Raw genomic sequence first — 11,310 nt, 5'->3', positions numbered from 1 at the left:
GGCATTTCGCATGAATTTTAAAGTATGTTTCAATCTTTTTACTTAAGTATGTTGAAATAAATGAATGTTCAGAGAGAATTTTTATTCATAAGTGTGTTCAAATGCAAGCATGATTTTTTATTTTATCTAAGTTATTCTTATGTTATCTTGAATGATGGAATGCTTGTATGTTCTTTAGACTTACATAGTATTTACCATGAAAATTTGATTTATTTAGAAATAGACATGCATGAAGGTTTAAGTCTTTAGAATTGACTTAGTAACTTTCTTGAGGTGAAATCCTAAGAGGTATAAGAATCTAATATGATATAGACATACTTTCTTTAGATCATTTGAGCCTTTCAAGTCGACCTTATTAAATTAACCTCGAAACTTAATTTTTGAGCTTAATAGCCTGTTTATTGCAAATTACCTACATCATAAGCCGTATTATCATATTTTTTATTTTATCATATTTTTTTGCTCCTATCTTAACTGAATTAGTCTTGGTGATCAAAGTTTAAGGAAAAATACAAAAGATGTATGGTGATCAAAGTTTGAGGAAAAATAGAAAAGATGTACATGCTCTTCACATGTTTAAAAAAAGAGAAAAAAATAAAATGAATAAAGAATAAAGAAAAGTTTGCTAAAATTCTGGAAAAAACAATAGTAAAGAAAAGATTACTCAAATTATAAAAAATAAAGAGCAAAGTTTGCTCAAAGTCTGAAAAAATAAAAGTTGAGCATGAGTTAGAAATAAGTTTGGGGTGTTCCAAAGACCCAATTTTATGAAGGTTGTGACATAGAAATATCCAAGACAAGTTAGGGTTAAGATGATTGAACCTCAAAATTCTCTTCTCTTTATCCCTACCTTTAGCCTAGCCTCATTACAACCTAATAAAAGACCTATTGATTGGATGATTATATTGACTACATTAGTGGAGAGGAATTACTAAGCTCAACTTATGAAGACCACTAATTAAACCTTGGGATTGATATGTTTAGTTGATAAGGAAAGCATATTAATTGGTGAATGTTATGTATGACTTTGAAAACGCATGCAAACTATGATTCATATTGATATTATGATGTGCTTAGTATAATGTTTGGAAATAATATTTGCATTCGAGCTACTTATCAATAAAAAGTATTTTTGAGCATAATTCTGTTGGTGCATGATTATGTGTGAAGATTGATGCTACTTTATCATTTTGCAAAATTGCATTAGCAAAAGTTGTGTTGTGCATGAACATTACTCAGGACGAGCAATAGTTTAAGTTTAGGGGTGTGTAAACTCGAAGTTATATAGGGTTTTTCTATATATTTTTACCACATTTTTACTTATGGTTATCTTGAGTAATTATTATTAAAATAAGTGAATTTTACTTATTAGTAATATTGGGCATGAATTGATAAAGTATGTGAAATTGTGCTTAATTACATGATTTTTTTGTACATATTTTATATTATTTCATGTTAATTTATTAATATGTGATTTTTCACTATGTAGGGAGACCATTGAAGGTGTGATTAATGTGAATGAAACATGGACATGCACAAATCAATTCATGTGGATGGCAATACCATCCAACTTGGGTAATGAGGTTGATAATTTGACCCAATAAAAGATGTACTAAAAGATAGACCTGTTTGATTAATTATTGGACTGAAAAATCGTCTAACAATGGGGAATTAAAGCCCAATTTCGGTACAAGTAGATAGCTGCCCTAAAGCAAGCTTTGGGGTATTTAATTGAAGGTCCTTACATTTAAAAAATAATCAGAAATCAACCCGACAACTTTGTTGTTGAAATTGTCCACCCTATGGCCATTAATAGCCTTGGTTTGAATTCAAAATGAGGAGACTAAGTCATCCCCTTTTCCATGAATTATGGTTGGCCATATGTGAGAGAAAAAAAAGGAATTTAAATTTTATTTTTAGCAAACTCTACCCCTTACCTTCACCTATAAATACCATGCACCTATCACTTCTCAAATCATCCCTCATATATCATTTCTCTTCTCTCATTAGCATTTTCTCTACATTATATTTCCCTTTTCCTTTCCCTTGCATACCCACCCATTTCCCTTCCCATCCTTTAGCCAACATAAGCTTCGTCAAAAGCATTCTTTGGCTAGCCACCTTAGGAACTCCTTAGCAAAAGAAGCATTGAGCAGAACAGAGGAGCGCATCAGTCAGAATAGATCTGAAAGGCTACTGAAATGAATAGAGTTTACTCTTTCATCTTGTTATTTATTTTAATTATGTTTGCTTTGAGTTTATTTTTTTACATCAAATATGGTATTTTAAATCTTATTTGCTAGGATGATTATGTTAATTCAATAAGATTTATTTTATTCATGTTTAATATGTTTGGACCTCAATCAATCATGTTTTCAATTAATATCATGATACATTTAATTCAGGTGCATTCAGATTAGCTAAGCGATCCTAACTAGATGACGACTAGTCAACACATAATTGAAAAGTGTAATGCTCAATTTAGATGATTAAACTCGACTAAGTTGAGGTTCATAATATCTTTAGTTAGCTCTATTATCTTGTGTAGTTTTTAGGTTTATGTGATTAAATTGTTGCAAACGTAAATGCCACTATGACCTCGCATAAATGCTAAGAAACCCTTAGTGTAATATGATCAGTAAAATGCATATTTCACTAAGTAAAAGATCCAAGAGGACTTAATTTGGTTTCCAAACGCATGAAAGATCGAGTTGCCATGGAAGTATTTCTAAACATTGTTAAGCATGATAAAGTAAATTAAATTGATTAATATAATTATCCTAGCCCATTTAATGTTGATTGTTATTGTTGCTAAAGCCATTCATTCATACATTTAGGTAAATTGCATCTAGATTAAAATTGCATTAGGGATCACTCTTTTTATCTAGTTAATTTCACTTAGTGTAAACATCACCATTCAAATTATTATGTTTTTATACCAAATTGTGAACTTATAATTTTACAAATAATCGATTAACATACACAGTCCCTGTGGAGATGATAACTCATTTTACTTACTTATTACTTGAACGACTATGTACACTTGCACAAACCACGTTACAACTGCTTCCCAAAATCAAACATTTCTATTGGAAGGTGCTACACCAAATTCTTCCTTGTAAGAACATTTTGTAGCTAGGGCCTGAACGTTGAAATTTGTTATGGTTGGTATGGTGAACCCGAGTCTATTTATCATGTACTACTCCACTGTTTTAAAGCCATGGAGGTGTGGGTATCTTTAGGGGTTACGGTCAGTACTACTACTGTTTCAAGCTTCATCGAAGATTCTTTGAAAATGAAGTACGACCTGATAGCTCACAGTTGCTCATATACTTATGGATTTTGTTGTTCAAACAAAACTGTTTGGTTTGGCATCAACAGGATGTTATAGATAGTCAGCTTATTGCTATTACTTATAATTTCCTACAGAATTGAGTTGATTCTACAGTTGTTCTTGATAAGCGACCTAGCCAACCATCTCATCTTTTAGTTGTTACTACCATCTAGTTAACTCCGACAAGGGGCTACTATAAATGCAATATTGATGCAGTGATTTTCAGGCGAAAGAGGCTTCTAGTTTTGCTACTTATTATGGGATGATGCTGGTGATTTTATAAGGGCCCTCTCAGTTTATAGGGTTGGTGTTTTCGAAACTCATGTAGTCGAGGCTATCTTGGTTGAAGAGGCACTGTCATGGATAAAATCTTTACAGCTAAGTAGGGTTGGTCTAGAACTGGACAGCATGGTGGTGTACAATGCATTAATCAGACCCTTGGCTTGTCATTCTGAGTTTGGTTTGGTTATAGACAATTGTATCTCTTTGAAAAATCAACTTCATAATGTGTTCTTCCAATGGAATCGAGAAAGTACCAATAATGCAGCTCATGTGTTGGCTAAGGCAACTTTTATATGCACCTCATTTTACTTGGGATAATATCCCTACTTATTTGATTTCTATTTTATCTTTTGATATGCTTCATTGTACTAATAGGGATACGATGGATGCTAGGATTGGGTGTATGAGGTAAAGGTTGCTGGCTTTGGGTTTAATTTGCCCTCCTATACCTGGTTTTCCTTTTTGATTATCTATTTATAACATATTATCTTTCTAAAGAAAAATAATTGATGCATGTATATATACTATTAATAAATTATATGATAGGATATATCATTATATAATATAGTAAGATGACTAACTTTCAAATTTACGAAAAGTATAAGGACTTAGAGCATATTTCAATTAGTAGAATAATAAACAAAAATATGTAAAAATATGTAATATATAATGCACTACTATTTATATAACTATTATTATATTATAGATTATAATAAAAAAATATAACATTACATGATATTATAATGTTTAATCATTGATGCATATTTATAAACTATTAACATATTATATGATATGATATAGCATTATATAATATAATAGGAGGATTAACTTTGAAATGTAGAAAAATTATAGGGACTTAAAGCATATTTCAACCAATATAATAATAAACAATAATATATAATATTTTTTTTATAATAACTAATATATATAATGTACTATTATTATATTATAGATATAATAAAAGATATAGTATTACATTATATTATAATGTTTAATAATATATTCATATATATATATACTATTAATATATTATATACTATATGATATTGTATGGTATTATATAATATAGTAGGATGGCTAACTTTCAAATATATGAAGGGATTTAGAGCATATTTCAACCAGTATAATAATAAATAAAAATATATGATAATAATTAATATATATTGTACTACTATTATATTATAGAATGTAATAAAAGATGTAATATTACATTATATTATAATGTTTAATCATTGATGCATATATATATAAACTATTAATATATTATATACTATATGATATAATATAGAATTATATAATAAAGTAGAAGGGTTAACTTTCAAATGTAGGGAAATAGGGACTTAAAGCATATTTCAAGCATTATAATCATAAATAATAATATATGATAATAATGATTATATTATGCACTACTCTACTATTATAGTATATTATATAATATTATATGATGAAGTAATATATTTTATAAGTCGTAATAAATATAAATAACTATTATTATATTGTAGGTTATAATAAAAGATATAGCATCAATAGTTATATGTAATTTAGTATATTAAAATACATGTTTATAATTATAACTAGCAATAAATAAAATATTATTAAAAATTTAATATCTTAATAAAATATTTTTTATTAAATTGGATATAAAATTGGGTTTTAACTTTTACAAATTGCATTTGAGTATTGTGTTTAATTTCTTTTTTATTTTGGACATGGGATTTGAACTATAATTAGTTTATTTTGAGCTTGAGTAATAATGATTATATTATTTGAGTTTGGACTTATTATAATATATTTAAGTTTTGGAATAAATATTTTAGAATATGAGTATTAGGTTTATAAATTTAATAAGAAAAATAAAAAGTTATTCAATAATCAATATAATATAATAATAGACAATAATACATAATATATAATGTACTATTATCATATATAACTATTATTATATTATAGATTATAATAACAAATATAGGACTACATGATATTATAATGTTTAATAATTGATGCATATATATATATAAACTATTAATATATTATATAATATATGATATGATATAACATTATATAATAGTAAGAGTGTTAACTTTCAAATTTATAAAAAGTATAGGGGCTTAGAGCATATTTCAAATAGTATAATAATAAAAAATAATAATTAATAATTAATATATAATGTACTTCTATTATATATAACTATTATTATATTGTAGATTACAATAAAAGATATAGAATTACATGATATTATAATATTTAATAATTGATGCATATATATAAACTATCAATATATTAGGGCAAAATATCATTAAAAGCCCCTTTTTTTAAATTTACCGAAATGGTCCCGATATTTTATTATTTACCGGAATGGGCCCTTTTCTCCGAAAACGCGTCCACGTCAACGCGATGTCAGGGGATGTGTCAGCAAAACGCGTCCCTGAAGGCGCCTTTTGCTACCATGTAGCGCGCCCCTGGGGGCGCGTTTTCCCTACGCGTGAACAGTGCAACGGTCATTTTTTTGACTGTTGCCCCCCCAACGGTAAAAAAAAACTATAAAACCCCCCACCCTTTCATTTTTTCACAAACTAATCCTCCTTCAATTATTTTCTCAATTTGCTCTCAATTTCCTTCCAAATTTCTCTCAAATCCATATTTAATTTCAATTTGCTCTCAATTTTCTCTTCAATTTCTCTTAAATTCCTATTTTTAATTATTTAAAAAAATTATTTTCTTTAAATTTTTTTAAATCGTAAAAATTTGTACGAATTTAGCAATGGTCGGAGAATTGATTCGTCCTGATAACCAGCACATATCCGTCGAACAAATGAAAATGGTAAGTGTTAAATTTAATTTTTAAATATTATTTAAGATTTTTTTATTTATGCATTTTTAGATAATTATTAATTTATTATTTGTTATAAAAGTCTGTAGATCGGATATTGGAATGCTATATCCGGAATATGCATGGTCCTCCATCACCGTTGGTAGAGAATTACCTGCGGGAAACGGGTTTTTGGCACGTAGCTTTTCTTCTTCATCTGAACTCCTTTCAGCATCTTCAGGTTCTGTTAGAATAGGCTCTGGTTCAGAAAATAAGCCAACTTCTACACCATCGGGCCCTGGCTCTCGAGGTGGATCCACATCGGAGTCATCTTCTAACCCACCATCATCTGCAGTGTACGAGGTCCCCTCACCGGTGGACGTCGTAGGGAGTACATCATCCCTTCTTCTGGGCATTTCATAGCGTCCCCAATTGGATGTAGATTGCCAACCACTAGAACTTGATGTCGTTCCCCAGTACGTATTTCCAACATCAAACATCAAGCCACCGATGTACATGTCCCATCCATCGATAGAGTGTCTTGCAGGGGATGTGCATTCCACACCGCTACCAAACATGGGCTGTTTCATGTTTTGTAACCAGCTAACCGCGTGTCGACCAGGGGTCGTGTATACATCTCGAACACCGATCGCAATTACATAATTTGGCGATGTAAATTGTAAATATAACTCAATATAAGGTGTTCCACTAGCAAGATGAGTCTGCACCATTGCCTCCAAGCTACGAGCAGCTTTTATGTCGAACGAGTCATATGTCACCGGATCAATAAAAGAACAAAATCGATACGTATTAGACAGAACTTTCATTGGCGTCGTTCCGAAAATTTTACGCCTAATTCTTTTACGAAGTTCTATCAAATTTATGTTCTGGTTAAAAACCAGTTGTACCGTATTCTCCAAAAAAACAACACCATTCTCGGTGTGGCAAACCTCACCATCATAGTAAATAACAGCACTAATATGTTCACTCATATTTAATTTCTAACCTTCTTAGCCTCTCTAAATTGTTTTTGCTATAACTTATGCAATCTGAGAACATTTTTTGCCTCATTTATAGCCTCAGCCCAAACATGCTACTGTAGCAAAAGCGCGTCCACGAGGGCGCGATTTCAGAAATTCTTCTGATAAAGCATCTTGCTTGAAGCGTTTTTATACTATTTTCTCAGAAACGTCAACTCAAAATTATTTTTTCAGGACCTACTATAGCAAAAGCGCGTCCACGAGGGCGCGATTTCAGAAATTCTTTTGATAAAGCATCCTGCTTGAAACATTTTTTTATACTATTTGCTCAGAAACGTCAACTCAAAATTATTTTTCCAGGACCTATTGTAGCAAAAGCGCGTCCACGTGGGCGTGACTTTAGAAATTCTTCTGATAAAGCATCCTGCTTTGAGTTTATCTTAAAAAACCATAAACACGAAACCTAATTCAATTTTGAAAAAATTATAATTAATTTAATTAAGAAACCCTAATCCCTTATTTGTTTAATTTTTTCTCTAAAACCCTGAAAACCTTAAACCCTAACCCTAAAAACCCAACACCTAACGTTGGAGAAACGGCAAAAACGCGTCCCCAAGGGCGCGCTACGTGTCAGCAAAATGCGTCCCCTGATATCACGCTGACGTGGATGCATTTTAGGGGAAAAGGGCCAATTCCGGTAAATAATAAAATACCGGACCTATTTCGGTAAATTTAAAAAAAAAGGGGCTTTTTTTGGTATTTTGCCCAATATATTATATACTACATGATATGATATGATATGATATGATATAATATTATATAATGTAGTAGTAGGGATAATTATCAAATGTACGAAAAGTATAGGGACTTAGAGCATATTTCAACGAGTATAATAATAAACAACAATATATGATAATAATTAATATATTATGTTCTAATTTACTATTATAGTATGCGAAATAATATTCCATAACAAGATAATAAATTTTATAAGTATTAGTATTTATAACTATTATTACATTATAGATTATAATAAAAGATATGCCATTAATAGTTATGTGTAATTTAGTAAATACATGTTTATGATTATAACTTGCAATACATAAAATATTATTAGAATTTTAATATATTAATAAAATATTATTTTTATGAAATTATATTTTGAATTGGGCTTTTAACTTTTACAATTTGTAATTAAGTATTGAGTTTAATTTCTTTTTATTTTAGACTTGGACTATAATTAGTTTATTTTGAATTTGGGTAATAATGAGTATACTATTTGGGTTTGAGCTTACTATAATATATTTTAGTTTTGGAATAAATATTTCAGAATCGGTATTAAATTTATAAATTTAATAAGAAAAATAAAAAGTTATTCAATTGTCAATATAATATAATAATAGAAAATAAAAGATATTTTTGTTGATTCATATAATATCATAGAATAATCAATTTTAGATACAATAACCACTTTAATTATTTTATATGAAAAAACTTTATTAAATATATATAATTTATGCTTTTTATAAGGTAAATTGAATTGTGTTATAATCGTATAAAAGTAAAATGAATTATTACATTTGAAATTAAAATATTTATAAATAACAAAATTCAAGATTATTTGAATCTGTTAGAGCTCACCTGGTTCGATCCAAGCTTGAATCCGAAAAACTTTAAATTTAAAAGAGACCAAATTTTAAAAAATTCAAGTCTATAATAAATTTGGGATTGAAAATACTCAAACCCAAACTGATCCATACTCGAAAAAAAATCAAAACTTAAAAAATTTAAATCTAAAATAAACCCAACCCCAACCCGCTTATTTGCTAGCTCTAAACTTTTATATAAACTAGGAATCTAAAATCTTGAAATATAATATATACAATCTAATACCTTAAAATATAATATATGGTATAGTATGATATGATTAAATTACTAGGTTTAAGCTTACATTTCTTTTAAAAACGTTTAAGCTCACTGTCTAAATAAATTTAGGTGTGAATTTTTTTTTTCTTTTTTGAGCAAAGGTCTGAATGAATTTAAGCAAAATACGAATCATATTTCAGATTACGTCGGATTTAGACAAGTATTTACGTTGATAACACGAAATTTAATATTAAACATGGACCAACGATAATTTCAAAGGCCCAGACCCAAAAAATATATATTGAGAGATAGATGATCATTACGCATTAGTCAGAAAATCAGAAAAATGGGACCCCGTTCTAATTTCATCTAAGTCGTCACCCATGCTTCTTCACTTCCCATAAAATCTGAACCCACCAGAGACTGCCATGACGGATCACCACCACCGGTTCGGCCAAATCCGATCTACCTCCCAGGTCCTAAGACAAGCCGCCGTGCATTTCACCACCCACCCTTTCACATTCCTTTTCCTTTCTGTACTCCTCTTCTCTTTCCGTTGTTTAGTTGAATCCGGTTCCCTTCTCCTCACTTCCTTCATCGAACGTGACCCTTCTTTCAAATCCCTTCTTTCCCGCCTCGACCTTCATCCTTCCCACCCCCACGCGCGTCTTCACCCTACTCGCCGTCCTTTCCTTCACCTCACCCGTGTCGGTACTCTTGACGACGACTTCTTTTCTTCCGACGATGATTACCCGGACCGCTCCCTCTTTGGTTCTTTTCCTAACCGCCCCATCAATTCTACGCCGGTCATTCTTTCCAACTTTGACACTAGATTGGGATTTTCGCATTCCGTGGCGGATAACGGGATTCTGTTGCCGGAGATTGTTCGTCACGGTGTTAAATTCAAGACTAGCCCCTTTGTATATGAAAGAAATGAAGGGGAACAACAAGAAGAAAGAGTTGTGGATTTTCAGTTCGTGTATAAAGGATTTGAGTTGGGCCGTCAAGATGCAGCGACGCTTTTTTTCCTCGTCAGCTTTTTATCGTTTTCGTATGGGTGGGTAATTCTAGGGTTTACAATGATTTACTCTTTGATTTTGGGTGTTCTTTTTGTTACAGTTGTTAATGACTTGATTGGAAGATTTGTTTCCTTTATTGGGGCTTTTTTGGATGGGTCAAAAGTGGGATTAAAAAGACTCACTGGGTTCGTTTTAATGAAATGGGCGGTAAGAGACGCGGTGACTCAGCTTCTTGGATTATGGTATTTCGGAGAAATTGAGGATCACTACTCGTTTTTCAAGCTTTTTGTTAGGTTAAAGTTGATGCCTTTTTCGGTTATGTCACCGTGGATTAGGGGTTTTGAGAAGGAGATTTCAGGGTTTTTGTTTTCGTGGTTCTTGGTGGATACTTTAGTTGCATTCGCTTTCTCTTTAGCTGCTTGGATTGCCATTGTGGATTCGAGAAGAACCGGGAGGGAAATTATTGAAGAAGGTTGTTATTTGATGTCAACACTCTTGAACCAAGCGATACAGATCAAGTGCTATGAAGCTATTGCCATGTGGGTTTTGACTTATATAGGTGGGGAACATTTTTTCGCTACTGTTATTGAGGCTGCTTTGGAGCTGTATTTCATGGTGGCTTGGTTGATATTTTACTTTATGGTGAGGTGTAGGGAAGCTAGTGCAGAGGGTAGAAGGTATGGGAGGAGAGAATTGGAGGTTTTGGTTGATGGACTTACATGATAATCAACTGGGGAAAAATGGGTTGAACATGCCTTTGCAGATGGTAATTTCGACTGTGACACTGAAGATACGGTTAAAGATACAGATAACCGTATCAAGCGCGTCGTGTCTTCCTGGTTTTTTGCAGTGAGTGATGCCATACTGCCATTGTTTGGTGTAAGAACCTGCCAATACGTTCCATGTACGTTTGATTTTATCATGAGGCAATACATTGCTTTGTATATTTTCACTAAAACTGCTTTTGTCTGTATATTTTGTTGCAATGAATTGGTGTTTGCTGGCTTGCAGTATTTGTTC

The 11,310-nt window shown here is 31.1% G+C and overlaps 1 protein-coding gene across 1 annotated transcript; it reads left to right on the top strand.

Moving 5' to 3' along the window:
- The first annotated feature begins 9,591 nt into the window (after window positions 1-9,591).
- On the top strand, window positions 9,592-11,310 carry LOC107922368 (uncharacterized). The gene has a single exon (XM_016852365.2). It carries the CDS (start codon window positions 9,700-9,702, stop codon window positions 11,011-11,013), a length of 1,314 nt encoding a protein of 437 aa, XP_016707854.2. The 5' UTR covers window positions 9,592-9,699; the 3' UTR covers window positions 11,014-11,310.

Source organism: Gossypium hirsutum, chromosome D01, assembly GCF_007990345.1.
Source record: "Gossypium hirsutum isolate 1008001.06 chromosome D01, Gossypium_hirsutum_v2.1, whole genome shotgun sequence".
In the NCBI taxonomy this organism is placed as follows: domain Eukaryota; kingdom Viridiplantae; phylum Streptophyta; class Magnoliopsida; order Malvales; family Malvaceae; genus Gossypium; species Gossypium hirsutum.
The sequence above is the reverse complement of the archived record's forward strand: the minus strand, read 5'-3'. Positions and strand labels throughout refer to the sequence as shown.